This window comes from Cucurbita maxima, unplaced genomic scaffold (assembly GCF_002738345.1).
Source record: "Cucurbita maxima cultivar Rimu unplaced genomic scaffold, Cmax_1.0 Cma_Scf00001, whole genome shotgun sequence".
NCBI lineage: Eukaryota > Viridiplantae > Streptophyta > Magnoliopsida > Cucurbitales > Cucurbitaceae > Cucurbita > Cucurbita maxima.
The window spans coordinates 1,472,963-1,496,374 of record NW_019272017.1 but is presented as its reverse complement, the minus strand read 5'-3'; the positions used below and the strand labels follow the sequence as shown (position 1 = coordinate 1,496,374).

General features: G+C 37.4%; 5 protein-coding genes, 1 long non-coding RNA gene and 1 other non-coding gene across 13 annotated transcripts; 6 read left to right on the top strand and 1 right to left on the bottom strand.

The window, feature by feature from the left end:
* The first annotated feature begins 2,439 nt into the window (after nt 1–2,439).
* On the top strand, nt 2,440–3,185 carry LOC111483638 (zinc finger protein 5-like). Its single transcript, XM_023129872.1, has one exon. It carries the CDS (start codon nt 2,517–2,519, stop codon nt 3,060–3,062), a length of 546 nt encoding a protein of 181 aa, XP_022985640.1. The 5' UTR covers nt 2,440–2,516; the 3' UTR covers nt 3,063–3,185.
* A 1,407-nt stretch (nt 3,186–4,592) lies between these two features.
* LOC111483601 (IAA-amino acid hydrolase ILR1-like 1) lies at nt 4,593–7,055 on the top strand. The gene is made up of 5 exons (XM_023129805.1): nt 4,593–5,027; nt 5,205–5,330; nt 5,446–5,760; nt 5,853–5,981; nt 6,059–7,055. Exons 1-5 carry the CDS (start codon nt 4,668–4,670, stop codon nt 6,440–6,442), a joined length of 1,314 nt encoding a protein of 437 aa, XP_022985573.1. The 5' UTR covers nt 4,593–4,667; the 3' UTR covers nt 6,443–7,055.
* Nucleotides 7,056–7,220: 165 nt separating this feature from the next.
* On the top strand, nt 7,221–7,293 carry TRNAR-ACG. The gene has a single exon. It is a non-coding gene; the product is annotated as a tRNA-Arg (tRNA).
* Nucleotides 7,294–7,351: 58 nt separating this feature from the next.
* On the top strand, nt 7,352–11,194 carry LOC111483514 (DNA polymerase lambda). Of its 6 annotated transcripts, none has more exons than XR_002718390.1 (14): nt 7,355–7,683; nt 7,771–7,908; nt 8,033–8,305; nt 8,469–8,562; nt 8,646–8,776; nt 9,097–9,159; nt 9,298–9,474; nt 9,567–9,620; nt 9,702–9,790; nt 10,131–10,221; nt 10,322–10,402; nt 10,602–10,676; nt 10,723–10,829; nt 10,925–10,965. XR_002718390.1 is itself a non-coding variant. In XM_023129759.1 (14 exons), exons 1-14 carry the CDS (start codon nt 7,573–7,575, stop codon nt 11,021–11,023), a joined length of 1,551 nt encoding a protein of 516 aa, XP_022985527.1. In that variant the 5' UTR covers nt 7,356–7,572; the 3' UTR covers nt 11,024–11,194. The 6 variants fall into 6 exon arrangements, 5 of the variants coding, with proteins under 5 accessions (XP_022985530.1, XP_022985529.1, XP_022985527.1 ...); XM_023129759.1 differs by having other exon boundaries at nt 7,356–7,683; nt 8,036–8,305; nt 10,602–10,669; nt 10,745–10,829; nt 10,925–11,194; XM_023129758.1 differs by having other exon boundaries at nt 7,357–7,683; nt 10,602–10,669; nt 10,745–10,829; nt 10,925–11,194.
* Nucleotides 11,195–13,427: 2,233 nt separating this feature from the next.
* LOC111483620 (cyclin-D1-1) lies at nt 13,428–17,317 on the top strand. Of its 2 annotated transcripts, XR_002718399.1 has the most exons (7): nt 13,428–13,830; nt 14,096–14,182; nt 14,857–14,955; nt 15,050–15,251; nt 15,345–15,475; nt 15,575–16,491; nt 17,183–17,317. XR_002718399.1 is itself a non-coding variant. In XM_023129843.1 (6 exons), exons 1-6 carry the CDS (start codon nt 13,585–13,587, stop codon nt 15,803–15,805), a joined length of 996 nt encoding a protein of 331 aa, XP_022985611.1. In that variant the 5' UTR covers nt 13,428–13,584; the 3' UTR covers nt 15,806–16,646. The 2 variants fall into 2 exon arrangements, 1 of the variants encoding a protein (XP_022985611.1); XM_023129843.1 differs by lacking the exon at nt 17,183–17,317 and having other exon boundaries at nt 15,575–16,646.
* A 2,113-nt stretch (nt 17,318–19,430) lies between these two features.
* Nucleotides 19,431–23,038, top strand: LOC111483662. Its single transcript, XR_002718403.1, has 4 exons — nt 19,431–20,229; nt 20,317–20,382; nt 21,744–22,166; nt 22,253–23,038. It is a non-coding gene; the product is annotated as an uncharacterized LOC111483662 (long non-coding RNA).
* LOC111483645 lies at nt 21,782–22,797 on the bottom strand. The gene is made up of 3 exons (XM_023129884.1): nt 22,493–22,797; nt 22,291–22,406; nt 21,782–22,137 (listed from the first exon to the last, which is right to left on the bottom strand). Exons 1-3 carry the CDS (start codon nt 22,752–22,754, stop codon nt 22,027–22,029), a joined length of 489 nt encoding a protein of 162 aa, XP_022985652.1. The 5' UTR covers nt 22,755–22,797; the 3' UTR covers nt 21,782–22,026.
* Nucleotides 23,039–23,412: the final 374 nt, after the last annotated feature.

Genomic DNA, 23,412 nt, shown 5'->3' with positions numbered 1-23,412 from the left:
CTAATATTGAATAGACGACTAAAGCAACTTGTAAGAACATTCAACCATGTTCATGTGCAGGAAATTTGACCACTCGTCGTCAACTTAAGTACCTTGCAGACTTAATTTGAACAAAATTTCAAATAGCCCAATTTATCAACCAATCTTATAATTTGATTTTTCTGGCAAATTCCCACTGAAAGCTTGATTTTCCCAGCCATAGAATAGTCTGAAACGTTGGGTTCTGGGAAATGGAAGATTAAAGACAAGAAATTGCATGGAAAGAGGAATGATTCATAAGTGAAATTCTGTTCAATCATTCATAAAAAGGAAAAAACACAAAGTTATTGACTGTCGAGTAGACCAAACCAGACCAGAGAGGCTTCCAACCACCCTCCATTTCCCTGCCTTTGTCCTAACTTCGGTGACTTTAAGGATCATGAAGGTTGAAAAACTTAACCCCAAATCTCTCTCATCTTACGTTTGAACACAACATCAACAACCCAAAATCTCACTTCTTTATTCGGCAACCACTCGATATTGTCAGTATTGTCGTTTTTAAAATGAAGAAAACATCTATCGAAGGTGTGAAAACACTGAGGTATTATATAACGAACTATAACGAATAATATTTACTAGCTATGTATTTAGACAAAATCAGCCACGTGTAAGGTTAAGTTAAAAGAGAAGGAAAGAGGTGGATAAGGGTCCTTATAGTATCCGATGATCTTTAAAAACAAAACCCACATTGTAAATGCAATGAAAATGAAAAATGAGCAAAAAAAAAACAACAACAAAAAGAATTCAATAAATGAGGGCGACCCACCATATTGATGACCCATTTATGTCTCTTATTTCATTCATTTTTAATACTCCACATGTTCTGATACTTAAATTCTCCATGACAGTATGCCTTGTTGGAAACACTTTTCTCCAAAAGTAGGTGTTTTTTGAGATAGAAAGTGTATGGTGGAGAAAAAAGAAGTCCTCCAATGGTGGGAGAGGGTGTGGTTATAGAGACAAACCCTACAAAGTGGGGTCCTTACAAAACATATGCCCATCCAAAGTTACAGCTTTGTGTCACTCATTCTATGAAGATATGCCCAAATCTTATTTTCGACCCTTTCTTTTTTAGTGTGTTTTTTATTGCTTTTGTAAGTATATATGCTTACATCATTCCCCACTTCTTAATATTCCTTTCTTTGCCTTTGGCTGCTTCTCTCTTTCACTATTCTATACTTTGGTCAACATTCATCAATGCTAATCCTTTACTATTCTCTTCTTTCCTAATGATTTACATTGTTCATATACTGTTTAAGATGGGACTTCTAGCAACCAAAAGGCGTTTGCTTTATCAAAACTTCCAATATCTTTCCTAAGATTGTTAGAATATTTTATGAAAAGTTGTTTGGTTACTGTTTTTTATCCAATATTTCTATAGATTTCTACGTTTTGGAACGAAAGGAAAGTACCGAATAGAATAATGGTTTGAAACAATCTCTCGAATGAGCACTCTAATCGTGAGATCCCACATTGATTAAAGAAGAGAATGAAACATTCTTTAGGAAGGCGTGAAAATCTCTCTCTACCAGACACGTTTTAAAACCATGAGGGAAAGTTTAGAAGGGAAAATCCAAAGAGGACAATATTTGCTAGTGATGAGCTTTGGGCTGTTACAAATGGTATCAGAGCCTGACACGAGGGCGATGTGTCAGTGACGTGGTTGAACCCTGAAGAGGGTAGACATTAGATGGTGTGCCAGTGAGGATGCTGGGTCTCGAAAAGGGTGGCTAGTGAGCGGGGTAGACACTAGACGGTGTGCCAGTGAGGACGCTGGGTCCCGAAGGGGGTTGGACTTTGGGCTGTTACAAATGGTATCAGAGCCTGACACGAGGGCGATGTGTCAGTGACGTGACTGAACCCTGAAGAGGGTAGACATTAGATGATGTGCCAGTGAGGATGCTGGGTCTCGAAAAGGGTGGCTAGTGAGCGGGGTAGACACTAGACGGTGTGCCAGTGAGGACGCTGGGTCCCGAAGGGGGTGGCTAGTGAGGAGGCTGAACCCCAAAGGGATAGACACGAAAGAAAACACTCTCTATCATGGTGTGCTTGGGCTCTCGCGCTCACTAGAATCGTACGAAACTATTACTATGGTGGATTTTGGTTATCCATCAAGGCAGCTATCTTTCGTTGAAGCTGATTACATCCCCACTTTCTTTGACATTTCGTCTATCTTGCCTTTTCTAATATCAATTAGTTAATTATCAACCTAATCTTCTCTTTCAAGCATTCCAATCTTTGTTTTACTTAAACAATACCCATAATTATTGCTCCCTAAAATAATAACATCAATTCCCTCTCTTTTTTCATTCAAGTGCGTATCTATAAACAAATGTGAACGACGAAATTTCTATGCATATCTATTACTATATTCAAAACCCATTTCATCTAAAAAATATCGCCTTTATGTTGTAACCCATTTCCAAATTTCACTATATATTTTCCACAAAATCTCTCTTTCTCTCTACAACACCACAATGGGAAAGAACTCGTCGAGCTATAATTTGGAAGAACACGAAAGTGGGTTATCTTCTTCAACCTCTAATGTTGAAAAAAAAGTAAAACTTTTTGGATTTGAGCTAAACCCATCAAAGAACCATGAACTTGGATCAAGTTCTTGCTTGAATGGCGAAGGCGATGAGAGTGTAAACTCTTCAACAACGGTCTGTTTTGAAAGACCAGAGCCCAAATTTGAGTGCCAATATTGTTTGAAGGAGTTTAGAAATTCGCAAGCTTTGGGAGGCCATCAAAATGCCCACAAGAAAGAGAGGCTGAAGAAGAAGAAGGAGAAGATGGAGCTTCAAGCTACAAATGCTTCCCTCACTTATCTTCTCTACACTCATAATTCTTCGCAGATTAGCTTCAGTCAAAACGGCGCTAAGTTTATCCATTTTGATGGTTCTGTGCCGCCGGCCGACAAGGCTGTCGGTTATGTGTCTTCCTCTTCTTCTTCTTGTTTGCCTGTTTGTAATGATCATAGGCGTTCTTGTAAGTCTTTGGATCTTCAACTTGGTTTCAATTGATTGTGTTCTTAATTTAGCTCCTAATTTTGTAGCAATCCAAGCACTATGTTAAGCCAATCAATGCATTTTTTTTTTGGCTAAATTATTACGTCACTATCACAATAAATTATGTTCTAGTGTTCATTATATTATGATTTGATATTGTTTTAAATAATATAGATGGTGTATTATGTATGAATATAATCCAATTATAAATAGATTCTTCCATTTAACTTTCTCTTCCGAGATTCCCCTTAAGGTTTTAAAACATGTCTACGAGAGAGAGATTTCCACACTCTTGTAAGGAATGTTTTGTGGCTCTCTCCAACTGATATATTAATGAAAATTTTTAAACTTTAAAATATTTTGAAATAAAATACAAACTCATAATTTAAAATATTTTTAAAATTTTTAAGAATTTAAGAATATTTTTTAGTTTATTTATTTATTTAACCTAAGATAGGTATTTATTTTAGTATCATAAAATGCGTATAAGTGGTATAATATATGGTTGGGTTGAATTGTATTTTAGAGCATATGATGACGTGTTGGTGTTAGGTTTAATGGAGAAGAGTAATCATTAATTAGAAGTCTCATCCTTGGATCCCATAATGCATCATTAATTAATTAATTAATCCTAAAAATCAGTCAATCCAAATCAATTAATATCATTTAAATTATTCAAGGGCATTTGACTGTTCATCAACTTGGACTTTTTTTTATATATAAATACTATTGAGATAAAAATAAAATAAAAATCAATAATTAAGGATGTGATATAGTATATTATAAACCATGATAAATTTATTAATGCAAGATTATATATTAATTAGTTCTTTTTCAATGTTCTAGAAAGAATAATGTTGTATATACACATACCATATGAAATATATTGTTTTTTTTTTTTCATATATATATGGGGATAAATTCCAAAAAAAGTATGGGGCGCCCGTAGCAAAAGTGGAGTGGCAGAATAAGTTGGTTTAGGGCTTGGGCCTATTGGGCTTTTCAGCTATGGCGGCCTGTAACAGGTGGCCCACTTCAGCTAAATCCACCTTAAAATTCATGAGTTTCACGTGCCGACACTGACCAAAACCAAACCAAACTAAACCACGCAACTCGTGACAAAATTATCAAAAGCATTCATTTTTGGTCCTCACACCTGTGGTGGCCGTATCAAATTCTGTTCGGTCTCATCCAAAATTTTCCATTAAAAAATAATAAAATAATCTCGAATTTTAAAAAATGTATTATATTATATTGTGTTTAATAAATCTCTAAAATCTAAAATTTAAAAAAGTAAATTTAATTTATGTTTATGTATTGGTTAAGTTTCTTTTAGTTAAATTACAAATTTTAATATTTTCTATTAATAAAAATGAACAGATCCTTTGAATTTTGCATTGAAATTTGGAAGTTTAAAATTTATTAGGCGGTTGAGAAGTTACTTAAATTTGTAGTTTTGTTTTTAGTTAAACATGGTTGGAAGGTTTTGATTGGCTACATTTAATTTAATTTTTTTTTTTTTTTTAATCGAGTTCGTCGAGTCAAAGGAACGCGAGACACTGTTCATCAGTTTGGTACAAATAGATGTTTGTTTCGCTTCATTATTAATTCCTCAACGATATGGAGCTTCTGTACTTCCTCATAATCATCTCCATTTTTAAGCTTGAAGCTCCTGTCCATGGAACAACCGCGAGCTCCGTTCAAACCAGTCAAAATTCTTCACTCCGACACCAAATTCTGGAGCTTGCCAATGATCCCACTACTTCAAATTGGATGAAGACGATAAGGAGAAAAATCCACGAGAACCCAGAGCTTGCTTATGAAGAATTTGAAACCAGTCGCCTTATTCGACTGGAGCTTGACAATCTTGGCGTTTCTTATCGATGGCCGGTCGCCGGTACCGGCATAGTGGCTTCAGTCGGTTCTGGGTCTCCTCCATTTGTTGCTCTAAGAGCAGATATGGATGCTTTGCCAATCGAGGTCGGATTTGGTTCATTTCATGTTTCTTATTTCCCCACTATTGATGACTGACTATCTTCTGTTCGATGAAATATCCAAACGAACTTAATCCGTTCTTCTTTATCTTCATTTTTAGATTCGGCTTAATGGGTATCAAAAATGAAACAGTTTTGTTTTTCTTAATGGATTTGATATTAGGAATTGGTGGAATGGGAGCATAAGAGCAAAGTGAAGGGGAAAATGCATGCTTGTAGTCATGATGCTCATGTTGCTATGCTTCTTGGCGCTACTAAGATTCTGCATCAACTGCGAGAGAAACTGCAGGTTCTCTAAGTACATTGCAAGTTCTTCCCAGTTCCAATAACATTCTGATTAATCTGTTTAGAAAGAAGATGATCATGACTTAAAACTGTTTATGTACATGTCCTCTTCAATGCAGGGCACTGTTGTTCTTATATTTCAGCCTGCGGAGGAGAGGGGAGGAGGAGCTAAAGACATGATAAAAGAAGGCGTCCTTGATGGTGTAGAAACTATATTGGGGCTGCACGTTATGCATAGATATCCGGTCGGCGTTGTCGCTTCACGTCCCGGAGAGTTTCTTGCAGGGTGTGGAAGCTTCAAAGCTAAGATAAAGGGGAGAGGGGGTCATGCAGCAATTCCACACCATTCAATTGATCCTGTTTTGGCAGCTTCAACAGCTATTGTTAGTCTGCAAAACATAGTCTCAAGAGAGATTGACCCTTTAGATTCCCAGGTATTTTCTTTCAGATGAACTCTTGGCTGATCTGATTATACAAACAAGATCATTTCTTTCATATCATCTTAATGGAGTGTTGAAAATTGCAGGTGGTTTCTGTGGCCATGGTTCAAGCAGGAACTGCACTCAATGTCATCCCGGACTTGGTCACCATTGCTGGAACTTTCAGAGCATTCAGCAAGAAGAGTTTCAATGCTCTCAGAGATAGGATAGAAGAGGTAACCCCCTGTACAGGTTCTTATACAGAACAGATGAATTTTCAATACACCTTGTGACTATTCATTTCTTGTGGCAGATCATAAGCGGGCAGGCAGCGGTGCATCGATGCACGGTGGAGATTGATTTCCTAGGAAAGGAACACCCGACGATTCCTCCGACTATAAACAACGAGAAAATGTACGATCATGCTCGACGTGTCTCGATTGAGATTGTAGGAAAAGAGAACACAAAGGTCTCTCCAAACTTCATGGGAAGTGAAGATTTTGCTTTCTTTTCAGACAGAGTGCCTGGGTCGTTCATATTTCTAGGCACATATAATGAGAGAATTGGAGCTATATATCCTCCACACAGCCCTCACTTTAAGATTGATGAAAATGTGCTTCCTATTGGCGCAGCAATTCATGCAGCATTTGCATACTCTTATCTCTTGAATTCATCATCAACCTCAGTCTTACTGTGACCACTGAATAATCTTCAGTCCCTTTGTTCTAATTCTATTGAAGAATCTCTTTCGAGTTCATCGACGTTTCGAGATTGTTTTTAATTAAGGAGAAAGTCTTGGATTCGTTTGTTTTTAGTAGATGTTGTTCCAAACAAGTCGGCTGGACTGTTGAATATTATTATAACATGTGAAAGGGAAGCCCAATAAACAAAGCCTGACTAGAATCAGGTGAAGAGGAGAGGGATAACAACATCCATAGAGATAAAACAACACCAAGAAGACAACAGAAAAGAAAGAGAACTATGGAATATATAACATGTCAGATCCTGTCCTTGACAATGAACATGGTAAGAAGGATAAGCAGGAGTCCAAGCACGGACGACGGACTCGTGAAGCTGGCATAGGAGCCGGGCGATGTCGGTGGGGATGGGTTCGGGGGCATGTACATGCCCGGCATAGAATTATCTGCTGCAACTAATGTGAACAGAAGAGCAAAAGAGGCTGCTAAGGCTGTGAATATGAGGTTATTAGCCATATGTATGAGTGTGGGATAGATTTTGTAAGTTTGTTCTTGCTTATTTCTGTGTATATATAGTGAAAATTTGGTGATTAGAGTCCTTAGAAGTTGTAACTTTCTGCACTGCCTTTTTATTTTTTGTTCGTTATAGGCGAGAAACTTAGTGACGATGAATCCTATTACTCAAGTTGTTCACAGCTGTTTATTAGGAGTTTGAAAAATCAAATGAAAAAGAAAATATTTATATTATAAATTTTAGATGTATCCATTGTCAGCAGCGACTCCATGGCCCAATGGATAAGGCGCTGGTCTACGAAACCAGAGATTCTGGGTTCGATCCCCAGTGGAGTCGGTTTTCGTTTTTTTACAAAACCTCTTTATTCTGTGAAATCCTAAAGCATCGAAATTTATTTCTGGGTTTTAGGGTTTAAGGTAAAATCCTTCTGCAGCAATGGTATCAAGCAAAAGGGCCTTACTGAATCTGAATAGACGGTCCACATGGGCCTCCTTTTGGACACTTGTCAATTGATACGCCAATCACCATCGCACTCTTGGACACGTGTCTTATCAAATGGTCAATCGTAGTACATAATACACAAGAAGACCACAGTCTCGTGCAGAGGAAGCTTTAATGGCGCCAAAACGAAGCAAGAGCCAAAATCTCCTTCAGGATCCACATGGAATGTTCGGAGGGATGGTCGTCCTTTTAATCGAAAAGGGGGTGCAGGCTCGCCGGTTGCAGGTTGTACATTTTTATGATCTTTCTCTTCAACTTCGTGTTTCAAATGAATTTAAAGTCGTTATTTGGGTTTTGGTTTCGTGGTTGAAGATTTGGAAACAGAAATTGGTCCAAATGGGTGCTTGTATTGAGGATCGTTTGTCGAAAAGGGTCAGCCATATATTTGCTGCAAGCTCGGACGCTCTTCTGCAAAAACTGGACGGTGAGCGTTTGGCGCGCTTTGGAAGGGTGAGTCTTGCGTTTTCTTGCTAATTACACATGTATATTCGTATGTGAGTTCTGACAATGATGAACTTTGGGGCGATCGCTTGTGAATGGTTATTGAATTAGGCTAATTACTACACATTTTCAGAAGGTTCTCTCATACGAGTGGCTAGAAGACAGCTTACGTTCAGGGGAGAGGGCGTCAGAGGATTTGTACACTGTAAACGTGGGTTTAGATGGGGAAAATGGAAGAGATGAGCCGCAGCCGTCTATTTCCAAAAAACTAAAACTGTCTCCCAACAATTCGGAAGAAGGAAGTGTTGAAAGTGGAGGAGATTCAATTGCTCCAACTCTTGTAACAAAGACTGCTACAGATCAAACAGTGACTAATCCAAGAACTTCTGATTCTCTTAATAGCAATGTATGTTTTTTACTAACAGTTCTGAAATGTGTTTGCTCACCAGTTCATGAATTAGGAGTGTTTTTTTCTGTAAATATGTGGCTTGATCATGGAAGCCTTTAAAAGAAATTTCCAGTTCTTCTTAGACTGCTCATATCTGAATGAATCATTTTGTTCTAAGAAGGTGAAACTTGTGCAGACATCTATGTCATACAGTCCACCGGATCTGAATAAAAACATAACTGACATTTTTGGAAAACTTATCAACATATACAGAGGTGAGAGTGACGTTTTTTGGACTAATTGAGGGCTCGTGTTTCCGCACCTGGTTTCTAATGGCTTGTCTTCTTTGTATTTTAAGCATTGGGTGATGAACGAAGGTCATTTAGCTACTACAAGGCAATTCCAGTAATTGAGGAGCTACCCTTTAAAATTGAGAGCATTGATCAGGTGAAACACCTGCCAGCAATCGGAAAATCGTTGCAGGATCATGTGAGTGTAGCATAATGACTGTAGTTCCAAATTTGAATTTTCAACTAACTTCTTTCTCTTTTGAGGTATTGTGTTATGTTACCTGCAATCAATCTGCTTGTTCATAGTATCATTTCCCATTGAATTGTGTGTTAGGGCTGGCCTGTTTTGGCTAGGTTATTTCTGGACCTGAGATCGCTTCCGACCTCTGCAGGACTGTATTGGAAATCCATCTTGGCATGGGGGAGGACAGGACATGTCCTTGGGTGTATATTATAGTCCTAGCTGCTTTGCAATTTGTATATGGATTGATTATAGAAAGATTGTGCATTGTCTTGCAGATTCAAGAGATATTGACGACAGGAAAGTTATCGAAGTTGGAGCACTTCGAAACAGATGAGAAGGTGGCTGCAGATTTTAAGAAAACCTTAGACGTTCTACGTTGATAAATATACATATTTATCTTTCGATGTAGTGATGATTGATGCGTTTACTATCTTTCTCCTTGTTTACTTATCATATTGTAGTTTTAACCATTGTAGGTCCGGACAATCTCACTTTTTGGGGAAGTATGGGGTATTGGACCGGCTACAGCTCTGCGATTATACGACAAAGGATGTAGAACCCTTGATGACTTGCAGAAGGAGTCATTAACCCATGCGCAGAAAATAGGGTTGAAATATTTTGATGATATTAAACAGAGAATTCCTCGCAACGAGGTCGGCTGCTTTACTCTTGCGGTTTTTGCAACGTTAGCTTATGTTTTGGGTAAATGTGTTCTTGGATTTCTGAAGTCCATCTGATTTGATAGGTTCAGGACATGGAGAGTATTCTAAAGAAGGCTGGGGAAGAGGTTTTGCCAGGGGTGAGAATTGAAACACCTCCTTACATACTCAATCTAATAAATTTGGTTGTTAATTGATATTCATGGTGCTTGTTGTTTCAGGTTCTTATTGTCTGTGGAGGATCATTTCGGCGAGGGAAGTCGTCCTGTGGAGATATGGACATTGTAATCACACATCCCGATGGGAAAAGGTTTCAAGCCCCTTTCCTTAATCACTTATGTATTATTACTCTTGAATGTCGTTTGAGTTGAATATCTCAATGTGAGATCCCACATCGGTTGGAGAGGAGAACGAAACATTCTTTATAAGGATGTGGAAACCTCTCCCTAGCATACGCGTTTTAAAAACCTTGCGGGGAGCTCCAAAAGGGAACGCCCAAATATCTGCTAGCGGTGGGCTTGAGCTTGGGCTGTTACACGAAACACCTTCTTTTGGATCAAAAGAAGTATAAGCATAGTTTATGGAGTTTACTTCTTATTAATAGTTCCTTATTAATAGTTCCTTGAGAGTTATTTTGTCTGTAATTTTAGCCATAGAGGTTTTCTACAAAGATACGTTAAGCATTTAAAGGATATGAAGTTTCTAAGGGAGGATCTGATATTCAGCACGCACAGTGAGGAGGTTTACCCATTTCTCTCTGTTTATCAGTTTATGGCTACAAGATGCAATGATATGCTTTTCTCAATCCCTTTATATATATACATTGTGAAACCATGAACAGGGAACAGATTCTGGTGTCGACACATATTTTGGCCTCTGCACGTATCCAGGAAGAGAATTACGACACCGAATAGATCTGAAGGCACGAGTCCTCTCGTTTCTAATCTTCTCTTTCTTTGGTCACTTCTTGTTTAGAATAGAATGGTAACTTTGAAATAGGTTGTTAGAAAAGTGGTGATAGAATAGAACCTAGTTCGTTTATGGTAGATTCGACCGATAACCATTATGGGTTGACCCAGACACTCACGGATATTAATATCCTATGCATTCGACTCTTGCAGGTGTATCCAAGAGACATATATGCATTTGGATTGCTTGCATGGACGGGAAACGATGTACTAAACAGGAGGTATGCTGTTTCTGTGTGTTTCGCGTTTTGAAATAGTTTTTGGAGTTGAAAAGTGCAATGCCGTTATGCATACAGGCTGAGATTAGTAGCAGAATCAAAAGGATTTAGGATGGATGACACTGGGCTGTATCCAGCAACTCAAGGATCTGGTGGTAAAAGGGTAATTAACCAATTGCCTTAGTTCAGAAGACATATGGCCTTAAAATATAGGGCTATCCCTAACTAACTCCATTGATGGGGTGATTATGCTTACAGGGTGCAAAAGGTAGTGCAAGTTTGAAGTTCGATACAGAAAAGGAGATTTTCGAGTTCCTTGGATTTCCATGGCTGGAACCGCATCAAAGGAATCTATGACTACTCTCCTCTTAATGTACATTACAACAACTCTCTAACCAATTGGGCCTAAGGAGGATTGAGCTTAAATGTGGGCCCAATATATGAAAAGCCCAAAAACATCCATGTATTGATTTGATTAATAAGAGCATCCCACACGCAATAAAGACGAATGAGGGGCTTATTAGGTAAGATGAGGCTTTCAAAGAGAGCGTCCCATAAAAACAATTAACAAAACCCATAATCTTTATTTCCTTATCACATGAATCGACACCCCATTTTGTCAAATTAAATGATTGTAATGGTTCGGTTCGGTTCGGTCCAATTTGACTACCAACCCGAAAGTAAACTACCAAAAATAATTAATGGTATTTTTAATAATTTACTTTTATTATTTTATTATTAATTTTAAGATCAGATGGAATTAAAACATTTAAAAGGCTAAAAATAATTTCATAATATTACAATATTTTTGCTTTTCTCTATCTTAATTAATAATACTCAACCTTATATTTCATTTAACTACATCTAACCTTTTTAATAATTTATTTTAATTCACAATTTATATATATATATATAATAATCATTTGGTCGTATCAAATCATTATCATGTATATTTTATTTACACGTAGTATGTAATAATAAGAATTAAAATTGTTTTTTTTTTATAATATTAATAGAAAAAATAATACATTCTTATAATATGATTTTTTGGTTGATGGTATAAATCGAGTAATGCTTGTAATCACATTAATTTAATACTTTTCATTAATTATTCCATTCAAATAATTTTGATTATTAAGGTTCATGATTAAATAATATAATTTATGACTACATAGGAGGAAAATCAACAATAATTGTGAAGTTTGTTGACTTGGCTTTTTATATTTTTAATCATTTATTTCATTTATAAAATTTTCGAATATTTTTTTTTATATCCAACTTAATCAAATTATAAAATTTTATTTTTTTGAGGCAAAAAATATAAAAATAAAAACAGAAAACGGTAATAATGATTAAAGATAAATATTATTTCAATGGCATAATCATAATAAATTTATGGAATGGATATTAATTAAGCCTATGTCACCTTCTATAGCTAGGTAGCATATATAGAACCTTATTATACCAATACGAACGGACTTTCACCTAACTTTATAGAGCCAATCATCATGATTTGCACTAAAAATATATTCATTAATACATATCCTAAGTTTGAACAACACGTTGTATTTTTCTAATTTTTATAATTTGGATATCTCAATCTATCTCACCGACCATTGTCACAAAGGATCGTAATCGAGATAAAACGGGCCCAACTCCAACTATTGCATCTTTTCATCAAACTTTAGATAAATTATACATATATTTATGGATATTTTAAAACCTCTAAAATTATTTCAAAAATGAAATAAGGGAAGACAAGAAGTGAATCGAGATACAAATTTGGAGCCTACAACGTTGAGACACGATAAGAATGTCACGATGCTCACTCTACAACCTTCATGCCACAAAGTATGCATCGAGGGCGTCTTAATGCCAATGAGGGGAATGAAATATTATTTATAAGGGTATGAAAGTCTCTCCATAGCAGACGCGTTTTAAAAACCTTGAGGGGAAATCCGAAAGGGAAAAACCCAAAGAGAATAATATGTGTAACTTTTCTAGTGATAAGAGGTCATCAAAAGACTAATCAGGTACAAATATAGTCCTTAAATTTAAGTGGGAGGTTGAGTTTCTCTTTAATATTTAAATTTAAGGACGTGAAACGGTGGCATTGATTCAAATTACCCAAGCTCTACACATTAATGTCCTTATGATAAAAAGGACGAATGCAACAACCAAAAGCACATTGGGCACCTGCACCCAAGGCCCCCATCTCCCATCAACTTGCCCAGTATTTTCTCCTTGTCTCCACCCAAACCTAGTAATGATAGACCAGCTAGTGCCATTTCACAATGATACTGTTTACGTGTAATTTTTTAAAGAAAATAGACCTAACATAGCTTAAAAATATATAATGTAATAATCAATTAAGTTGTATTTACATGTTTGAGTGAATATCATAATAAAAATTTAACAAGTAGCCTAAAATAAAATTAGTATCCAAAATTTATAAATTAAAGTATTTAATTGGAATAAGAAAAGCATTTAAAATCAAATTTGGTAAGAGGTTAATTACGGTATAGTCCCTTAATTCCAAACACAAAATAAAAATAAAACAAGTAATTAACATTGCGTTATTGGGGGTTGGATAGGAACTGTCCTCCATTGCTCAAACATTCTTGATTTGGGTAAAATGTTTCCCGCACTTTTTTATTATTATTTTCTTTTTCTTAAATATCAAATATTATATTTAAATTAAGGGAAATAAAATAAATAATATCACGATTGAATTTACATCATATATATACAGACAAAGCGATGCAACCCTCCAAGACCCAACTTCAACCAAACTACTTTTTCTTCACTTTAAACCGGCGTTAGAGATTCCGTCCAGTTCTCCGATCTCTTCTCCAGCGACTTTTGAACCTCTCTCGTTTGGAAGATGGCAATAGAATGAGGAGCCAGAAGTGGCGATCATGTCCGTATCGATTTCCAACTGCTTCTCTGATTTGCTCTGCCAGGAGGATTCCTCCGGTGTCTTGTCCGGTGAATCGCTGGGATGTTCTTCCGACCTCGACTCCCCGGCCTGCGTCGAGGAATCTATCGCCGTCTTCATCAAGGATGAGCGTCACTTCGTCCCCGATTACGACTGTTTGTCGCGCTTCCAATCTCCGTCGCTGGATGCGGCCGCTAGATTAGACTCTGTTGCATGGATTCTTAAGGTGTGAATTTCTCCTTTGCTTCTCCGATTCATTTCACAATCGCTCAGAAACTTTACATTTATTACCAAAATGCCACTATTCACGTGATGAATGTTGCGATTATACTAACAGAATACGTCGGCGATCATTAGTACTCAAAACAGATCCGTGGCCGTCGGCGAATTCGTTTGATATATTATGATTATGTAGAACAGTAAACTTTTATATTTATCTCCAGCTCCGTCGCACACGGTGGTTATATATGTACTGCGATTTTCTCTTGCAGGTTCAAGCCTATTATGGTTTTCAGCCGTTGACGGCGTATCTCTCCGTCAACTACTTGGATCGATTCCTTTGTTCACGGCGTTTGCCGGTGAGATTCTTTAGCGAGAAAAAAAATTTATTGCGTGAATTATTTTGAAGATTCAGGATGTTCGTCGCGAGATTCTAGTGATAAATAATTTATTTTGTTTCTTTTAATGGCAGTAATTGCATTTGACTTTTCAAACCATGAAAATGACTAGACTATGGCGATACTGAGCATAAAACGTAGCTGTATTCAGATTAAGACTGCAATAATTTATTTTCAAAATAAAATATCTATTTAGTCATTCACGTGACAGAACTGTTAGTTCTCGTATTTCAAGATATTTTTTGACCACTAATTAACTTTAGGCATCGTAGTTTGTACGATATGTAAAGACATACTTTTAATTTTCAACCTTTCGGGAATTGGGGAAATGTTTAATCAAATGATAAGAAGTAAATTAGAGTAAATATTATCGTGCACCTCACTTTGTTATATGGTTGCTAGAGTCTTGAAAGTACGATTTTATATTCATTATGCCTTTTACAAACTTTTGTTTCTCCTGTTGCGGCACATGCAATGTGACTATGTGAGTTAGTGCACAGTGCCGGCAAAGGAACGGATAGGATCAACTTATTTGCTTGCTTATCTCTTCTTAATAACGATGTTGATTTGTTGAGATATGGAATGATTAGTGCCAGAATGGGATATGGAATGATTAGCTTTTGTATTGTTTTCAGCAAACTAATGGGTGGCCTTTGCAACTACTCTCTGTTGCTTGCCTCTCACTGGCTGCTAAAATGGAGGAACCTCTTGTTCCTGCTTTACTGGATCTTCAGGTCTATTTGATTGGACATTACTTTTTCATTCTCTTAATGGAAAATAGTGGTGTTTTCTTTTTCTTATTTGGTGTATTATAATGTTTTTGTTTAGGTTGAGGGGGCCAAATATATATTTGAACCCAGAACAATATGCAGGATGGAATTACTGGTGCTGAGGGTATTGGATTGGCGGCTGCGCTCTGTAACGCCGTTCAATTTCATTGCATTCTTTGCTTGCAAGCTCGATCCATCTGGGGATTTCATGGGATTTCTTATTTCAAGAGCCACAGAAATTATAATATCAAATATCCGAGGTAAAAAAAGATGACTAAACTGGGCTGTTTTTAGACATAGATGATGAATATGGGTCTTGAAAGTGAAATCAAAGCTATTTATGTGGTCCACAGAGGTAATCTTTCTGGAGTACTGGCCATCGTGTATAGCGGCGGCCGCCTTGCTTTGTGCAGCAAATGAAGTCCCGAATTTGTCTGTTGTGAATCCAGAGCATGCTGAATCATGGTGCAGTGGTCTAAGGAAAGTAAGCACCAGATTGTGATTACGTCGGGCATGTGTGTTTTATGATAAAAAAAAAATGTTCAGAAGGATGCCAATTTCGAAAGAATGTTTATATTTGCAGGAAAATATCATCGGCTGCTACCGGTTAATGCAAGAGATTGTGCTTGATAGTAGCCGAATCGAGTCCCCCAAAATCCTATCTCAGTTTAGAGTGACAGTCTGCACTAGAATGAGATCCAGCGACTTATCCCCCTACTCCTCTTCTTCCTCATCTTCGTCATCACCAAACAAAAGGAGAAAATTAAATCAGAGCCTCTGGGTAGATGATGACAAAGATAACCCCGAAGAATGAGGAGTCCCAAATAAAGAGGTGGCCCAACTTTGTCCAAAAAAAAAAAAAAAAAAGAAGAAAAAAGGTAGAATCCTCGATATTTTTTGGGAGGGTTTAGATAATAAGTTAACATAACTAGAATGGTGAGTGTTAATTATAATAGCATATAGTGTAAAAGAATCTCAGAGTTGGGGATGAGCTGGGAGGTTTTAATAATTTATTTATTTTTCATAATGTTGGTGGGCAATTGCCATTCATTAATATGGCTTTGCAGATTCCCAAGGGGGGAAATGGGAGGGGTTTGTTTGATTTTGAGGGAAATAGCGAGATCGTTGAATAAGTGGAGTTCATAGAGCAGTGGAGTGGGACCTATTTTTAGAAATGATGAAATGGGCGGTGGCCATATGGGTTTCAAGTTCCAAGTTTGAAGTCAGAGCAAAAGTTTCCCATCTCCAACCAACTTATTTTGCTCCCCAATGGATGGGCAGTAAATAGCTTGACAGGTGGCGCTCCAATTTACGGCTTTGAAACGGTTGTGTATGCCCACGCTTTTTGGTGCGTGGCATGCTCTTGCGTGTGTGTGTGCGTGTATGTACTGTACGTGGTCGAGTTCCCGCCCCTTCGGCTGGAAGTGCCTCTTTTTTTCAATGGCGTTGAGCCTACTGGAGTTGTTTTCACAACTATATGACCTTGGTGGTCATCGATTTGTGAGTTCATTCTCTTTTTTCTCCTCACTTTAAATTTATTTATTTTTCACAGCCTGAGTTAGGTGGGAAAAAATCCCAAAGTATACGAAAGGTCTTTGGGGCCTTTGAGTGCTTGTTTGTATTTGGTTTCAATCAATGTGATTAATTTCCACTCATCTCTCTCTCTCTCTCTCTGTTTGTGACTCTGCCCATCGCATGTGATTGACCATCCATATTTTGTAGCTTTCTGAATTGGATCTTCTTTATCAGTCTCATTGTTCATGTATTATCACTATTATTAGTGTATATGAGAATGGGCTCTCACTCAACCAGCTGTCTGGCCCCTCCGATCAGCTAACCCCCGGTGACCTCCGCCGTGGCTGTTTTCAATTTAAATTAATACCCTTTTGTCATTGGGAAGTTGTGGTAGTACAAGAAACACGAAAGAAATTGTCATTTAGCCTTGGATACCCGACATTCGATGCATTATTTTTTCATAACTATGGCCCTTTTACATATCCATTGCCTAAATGTAACCATGCGTTTCACCCCTTTTCTTTTTAAATCTTATTTTATTTGCATTATGAATAACATAGTGGACAATTCTCTGGTGGATGGGTACTCGTAGATTACAAGATATTCCATTGATTAGTCATCCTCCAGGACCATAATGTTTGCCATGAATTTAAATAGTTTTTTTTTTAATACACAGAGACAGAGACTTGGCCCTTCTGAGGAGTAGCTTTTCTTTGCAATGATGGGTTCGGTTCGTGTATTAAATTTGGGCATTTCTGCAACTACTTACCCAATTTTGTCAAATTAATATTTATTAGTCGGTTTCTTGCAAGTTGATTGATATTTTTATCAACTCCAAAGACTTTTGTCGCATCATTTCATATTAAATAATATGTTTTCTAATTACCCAGAGAGAAAAATGAGGAACACCATGCTTCTTCTGTACGTTTAGCAAAGAGTATTTAAATAGCACATGGGTTGAAGAAAATATAGAATGATTGAGATTATCACAGCTGCTCTATAATTAATATATTTTGTCTCTTACTATATAGTTTAAATACTTTATATTATGTGCTTTTCTTTTGAATAATACTTTATAATATTTTATTCCATGTGTGTGCATATAATTTATTTAGTTATTCCTTTATATAGATGACACCCTAGAAAAAAACATAGAGTTAAATACCATACACAGCTTTTTAATTTGGATTTCTTGTAGCTAATATCCAAACTTTAGAGCACATCAACATCGAATGCTGAAAAAAATCTTCGTATATTTTAATTTAATAAATATTTGTGGATCCCCATAAACCAATATGTCATTTGATGGTTGCTATTAAATTACCATTTGAGAAGGACTTGAGAAATCAATCAAATGAAAATATTAGAAAATGGGTTCCCACTAGAATTTGGAGTATCCCCAACGCTGATCAGAGCCACTCCACCAAAAAGGTGGCCATTAAATTTAGAGGTGGGCCAAAGATCAGAAGTTAATGATCATAAATTAGTATTGTCCAGCGGAGGCCAACCCCAAAGTCTTTGTTAAAAGGTACGTACAATTCAGAATAATCTTCTCTGCACTATTTAAATCCTAATTGGGTTCTGATTGGCGAAAAAAATAAGGTACTGAAAACCCCATTTGAAATGTATATACAAAAATGAGTTTGGTTGAGGTTTTGATTGGCCCAAGTGGGTAGAATCCAGCGAATATTTCCAATGAGGGAAGGCTGCTGCTGCATAAAGAAAGATGGTCACAAGGTGTTTGATAAAATGCTTGAATGAGTCACATGAGAAACAGCAACGGTGGGTAGGGAAGGCCAACGCAACGCCCTTTCAAGCTTATTTGATACCGCCAATCGTGGGGGTTTGATGGAGACTTGGTGAGTAAAGTAAAGTGAAACCTACATATATGAGTTTTGGATTTTATCACCCTACTTGGTTCCCACCATTATAGCTCATCATTAATCCCCAAATAGTAGTATATGTATTGATCATTTAGTAGCAGCCGGAGCTATGATAAGCCCATTATATGTATATCTAAAGAGTAAATTTCTTGAATAATACAACCAATCAAATCCTCCCATGTGTATCCAACTGCACACAAAAGGTGTCCCAATGTCTCGTAGTGTCGGGGATTGAATTATCCATTTAAACTAGTAGTAAGATAGTCAAGTTTTCGACTCTAAGGTTCATTAAGGAATATTGCATTCCTTTGATAATTGAGTCTATAATAGTTCAAGCTTACTGTTTTCTAGTAGATATTATCTACTTAAGCTCGTTACGTATTCCTATAGCCTCAAAATTGTGTGATTTGTAATTTGGGATACGTGAACCACACCAAATACGAAAAATACGAAAAATAAATGGGGTCCGAAGATCCCTTTTCTTTTTTCTTTTCCATTTTGCTCCTTTTTGTAAAATGATAACAATGGCTTTAAGGGCAGGCCAACTGGGTTTGCATAGCATGTGTTGTTTTCTCTGAATAAAAGAATGGACTTTAAAGAGAGGAATCCTAAGTTGGTAAAGAGAATTCATGTAAAAAGGCCAAAATTTCTTTTGCCCACTGATCCATTGATAGGTATATATATATGTGTGTGTGTGTATATATTCTCTTCTTTTTGTGTGGGGTGGGCAAATGGGTAATGTTCAGTCCACGCTGCAAAATGGCTTTGCTTTTCTTCTTCTTCTTTGTTTGTTGCAGGTGGCTTTAAAAACACCACAAGGAATGTGGTTTTTGCAGCAGAAAAGCTCATAAGGCCCCTTTTCGACATGAATGGGTTGAAAAGCTCATCTCAAAAATTCCTCATTTCTTTCCCTTTCAAACTTATAGGAGTGCCGAGTGGTGTCTCAACCAACATCACCTCACCTACTCCTACCCCTGTTTGATCTTGAATTTATAAGTAAGGAATATATCATCATCAACTTTTGCGATAATAGTGAGTATTTATATATTTGTTATAATAATAATAATAATAATAGTTTAAGGTTGTCATAAGGTAGAAAGAAGGTTGATGATGATAATTGGGATACCAATGAAGTGAAGGTGACACCAAAAGAGGGAGAAAAAGGGAAGAAAATAAAGAAAGCATAGTGGGGTTTAATTTTTTTCGAGGGAGCGTCTGTGGGTATCATTTAGTTATTCTTTTTATTTATTTATTTATTTTTTGGATATTTAAAATGGTGTAATGTCAGAACTGCCCTCAAGTGGACACAAAAAGGGTCTTCTTTATAATCATCGCTATTTATTTATCTTCCTTGCTTTCATCATCGTCGTCATCTACTTCTCTGGTTTAATTATTTTCTTCTTCTAATTTATTTTTTTATTTTTTTTATTTTGAAAATTTTCAAAAATAAAATAGTTTCTGCCTAATTAAATTAATTACTTCATTCATTTTGTAAGAGTGGATGTGTGGTAACTTAGTGGGCTTTTTTGGGCCTGGGTCACTTTCCAGATCACATATTGAAGGCCCAAATTGGTTGGGCTTAGGCCCAACGGACATTATATTGGGCTTTTCAAAAATTGGGCTTAGGTTATGGGGCGGGTGCTCTACGGTTGTGCTCGGGTCTTGGTTTCTCCCGCCAAGATCTCTCATGTTTTAACGGTCTTCTTCATCCAACGTTTTGTCCTTTCCCTTCTCGCGTAACCTTCGTCAATTGAACCTTAACTTTGTCCGCGGTTACAGAAGCAATCCGATCGTGGCCAAGTATGTATACCTAGATCCGGTAGCGGAATTTGTAGTAGTCGTAAGTTTTTCTTTCCAATATAGCGCTTTATCTGCTCAAATTGATTCCGGTTTTGCGTTGATTTATATGTTTGGTTGTTTTTGGCAGGAAACCCAGAAATTTAAGGAGAAAGTGTCGGAGAAGCTAGCGAAGGATCGTGAGACGATTGTGGAGGTTTGCTCGAAGTTTATTGTTTTATTGATTTTCGAAACTTTTAGGTTGAAAATGTTGTAATTCGTTCGTTGGGTGATTTGAATTTTGGATGCCCTTGTATTGGGTTGAAGAAGATGTCTGAGAAGCTACCCGTCTTGTGCAACGCAACGAGAATTGGCCCTCTATTATCGGGCGAGGAAAGAGACCCCTTCCTTTTTGGGGGATCAAGTTCCCGGCCCAAGACGCATTCGTTGACAAAATCGCCGTAGGAATGGAGACCTTCCCCTCAAGCGGAGGCGAACTGATCAACGAGAAAGAAGCTCTACTCACTGTAAACGAATACACCACAAGATCAACCTGCACTCATGCCTCTCTCGCATCAAGTTGACCGACCCTACTACGTAGTGATTATATCAATCATGTGTGGGGGCCCTCCATTTTGATTGGTATATCATGAAAAAATCAAGCCATTTGCACCCGGCTCACTGCACTTTCCCTGCCCAGATGTTCGCCTTTCTCAGTCTTAGAAAGGTGACCCGCCGAAGACGGGAGCCCTTTAACATGTTTACGAAGACCTCCTACTTATTAGAGAAAGGGGGTTCGATCAGTAGAGGGGACTACTTTGCCTCCCCGGAAGAGAAAGAGCATCGCTGGACGACTGATCCCGTTGATCATATAACTGGGAGGGAACGTGTCACATTAGTTGTTTATGATTGAATCTTATTTTATGAATGGGCCATCCGAGAAACCTCGAAAGAGATTCGCTTATGAATCTCCTGTTGAAGAGTTAGACTGTTTGTTGAAGAGTTAGACTGTTTGATTGCAGAGTTATTTTAGTTTATTTGTGCTTTTGTGTTTTCATGGCTTGAGAATTATTTCCCATAGGTTCAATGATTCAGCCCTGAGAAAACATCGGACCTGCCAATATAGCTACAGAACTAGTACTGTTTCCAAGACAGCTTCCATTAATTGCGCAGAAATTTTCTGAATGTTTGACCAGTGCTGCCATTATTGATATGCTTCTTGTATTTTGATTTTTCAAATCAAAACTGAAATGAAGATTCCAATTTGAATTCAGTTGTCCGAATTTATGTGATAGTCTTCCAAGTTGTAATATCAGATATTTGGTGAATATTGCATGTGGAGTACGGAGGTTCTGGGACATTGTTGGTGGAGCCTTCCACCCAAAATGGTTATTACTCTCAATGAGAGGAAACTACCAGGAGCCTTTTGCCTCAAGAACTTCGATCCTTTCAGCTCAAAATCATCAAGTTCATGATTGGAATTCGAAAAGAGGGCTTAAATGATCTGTTTTTTCTAGTTACATTTGTGAAGATCCTTGTATTTTGTATTGAGACTTTCTGTTCTTTTTGTTGTTGCAGGCAGATGATGAAGGAAAAACTGTATGCTTCATCACAAAGATACTCCAATACAGTGTCAATTTCATTGATATCTTTGTTGCTATACACATGACTTATTTCTCTCAATACATGAATCATTCTGGGGCTGTGGTTTTACACTGAATTGGAACTTCGGATGCCCATTTTCATGTTCTATATGAATCTTCACACTTTCCACAATGAGCATCTTAAATCAAGCTCTACTATTCTGTCGTATCAACCACACTTGCTTGTCATGATTAAGAAAAAAGGGTTGAACATAAAATCAGCTGGCAGCTTCAGAAATGCTCTGCAACGATGGTCTCCAAGCCTTTGGCCTCGCCGCAGTGGCGTTTGCTGCTGGTGTTCTGATGCGATGTCTTTCATGTTTGACTACCTGCAATGTTTATTTCACAGAGATTATTGGTATGATTTTATCTTGAAAAAATCACTTCAAGTTGCCAAGGATCCCATTCACCATCATATTTGACTTTTTTCATTTTCTTTTGCAGTCATCTGCTGTGATTCAAAAGGAAACAAATCTGGTTACCTGCTGGCTATTTTCAGTCTCATCTCCGGCAGCCGGCTTCTCCGGCTTCCTCTCCGACTCCGGCAATTGCTTCTTGGATTTTGCATACTTTTTAGCTCGCAACACCTTTATAACCTCTGCAAGTTCCAACAAAACGTCAAAAGGGCTGAACTAAAACAGAAGGAAGTGAAAGAACTTCAAATAGATCAAAGAGGCACCATACCCTGAGTAGTGACAAGCCGATAGGCATGGCCAAGAGCAAGAGTGTCATTTGGCCGGAGAAGCTTGACACGAGTAAAACGCACCGTTTTGGGCTCCCGATTATCTTCCTCAGATTGAGGCAAGGGAATTATAAGAGAAACATAGTGACCCGGATTAGTCCTCATGACTTCACTCGCCACCACCGGCCAATACAGCCTCTCAATCCGGCCAGTTGGATGCTGTATAACCAGAGCCGCCGCATCAACCGCCTGGCAATTCCCCATCTGAATGAATTCTGCAACTGATAGATAGATCGAAAGAAGAAGAAGAAGATGATGATGAAGGAAAGAAGTCTCTTTCTATACAGCTTCTGTGCTCGCCAAATGGGTCTACTTAGAAGTGCATGCCGTCCATTCATATATCTCACACTTTCCAACTAACTCAATGCAACGTGGGTCAAATTTATATCGAAAATTGACAATGTAACCCACGGAGATTAGAGCATTAAAAAAAATAAAATTACCTTTTTATACGTTCGATGATAAAAACTTAAACTTTGTGATTTTGGCTTTTATTATTTTTCAATTAAAACGACAAGTCGGCAACCCCACTGCAACCAGTTCGATGGTAAACTCCACGTGGAGAGATGCCAGAAATCGTTATCTTTGGCCGGACGTGCTCAGCGGTGTTGACGGAGGTCAATGTTTTCTGGCTGATTAAACAATTAAGAAACAAAACTCAAACAAAAACAAAATCAATTAATTAAAGGAAGATTGAAAGTATTGAAGACGACAACGCGTGCGGTTCTTAAGATTCACAACAAAATTTTCTTCTTCTAACTTATTACAAGCCTAGAAAGTTCGTAAACTCGAACTTATTAAAACTACGAGTCAAAGCGAACCTTTTTTTTTTTTTTTTTTTTTTTTTTTTTTTTTTTTTTTT

Bases quoted from the DNA above. Each gene is read 5' to 3' on its own strand.
- LOC111483645 (XM_023129884.1), bottom strand. From the start codon at position 22,754: ATGGGGAATTGCCAGGCGGTTGATGCGGCGGCTCTGGTTATACAGCAT. The intron at 22,407-22,492 runs GTATGGTGCCTC...TGGAACTTGCAG, and splicing joins TCGGCTTGTCACTACTCAGG to AGGTTATAAAGGTGTTGCGA. The intron at 22,138-22,290 runs GTAACCAGATTT...TAAACATTGCAG, and splicing joins AGACTGAAAATAGCCAGCAG to GTAGTCAAACATGAAAGACA.
- LOC111483638 (XM_023129872.1), top strand. From the start codon at position 2,517: ATGGGAAAGAACTCGTCGAGCTATAATTTGGAAGAACACGAAAGTGGG.
- LOC111483601 (XM_023129805.1), top strand. From the start codon at position 4,668: ATGGAGCTTCTGTACTTCCTCATAATCATCTCCATTTTTAAGCTTGAA. The intron at 5,028-5,204 runs GTCGGATTTGGT...ATTTGATATTAG, and splicing joins TGGATGCTTTGCCAATCGAG to GAATTGGTGGAATGGGAGCA. The intron at 5,331-5,445 runs GTTCTCTAAGTA...TCTTCAATGCAG, and splicing joins AACTGCGAGAGAAACTGCAG to GGCACTGTTGTTCTTATATT.
- LOC111483620 (XM_023129843.1), top strand. From the start codon at position 13,585: ATGTCCGTATCGATTTCCAACTGCTTCTCTGATTTGCTCTGCCAGGAG. The intron at 14,956-15,049 runs GTCTATTTGATT...GTTTTTGTTTAG, and splicing joins CTGCTTTACTGGATCTTCAG to GTTGAGGGGGCCAAATATAT. The intron at 15,252-15,344 runs GTAAAAAAAGAT...TGTGGTCCACAG, and splicing joins TATAATATCAAATATCCGAG to AGGTAATCTTTCTGGAGTAC.
- LOC111483514 (XM_023129758.1), top strand. From the start codon at position 7,573: ATGGCGCCAAAACGAAGCAAGAGCCAAAATCTCCTTCAGGATCCACAT. The intron at 8,777-9,096 runs GTGAGTGTAGCA...ATTGTCTTGCAG, and splicing joins GAAAATCGTTGCAGGATCAT to ATTCAAGAGATATTGACGAC. The intron at 9,791-10,130 runs GTTTCAAGCCCC...CTGTAATTTTAG, and splicing joins ACACATCCCGATGGGAAAAG to CCATAGAGGTTTTCTACAAA.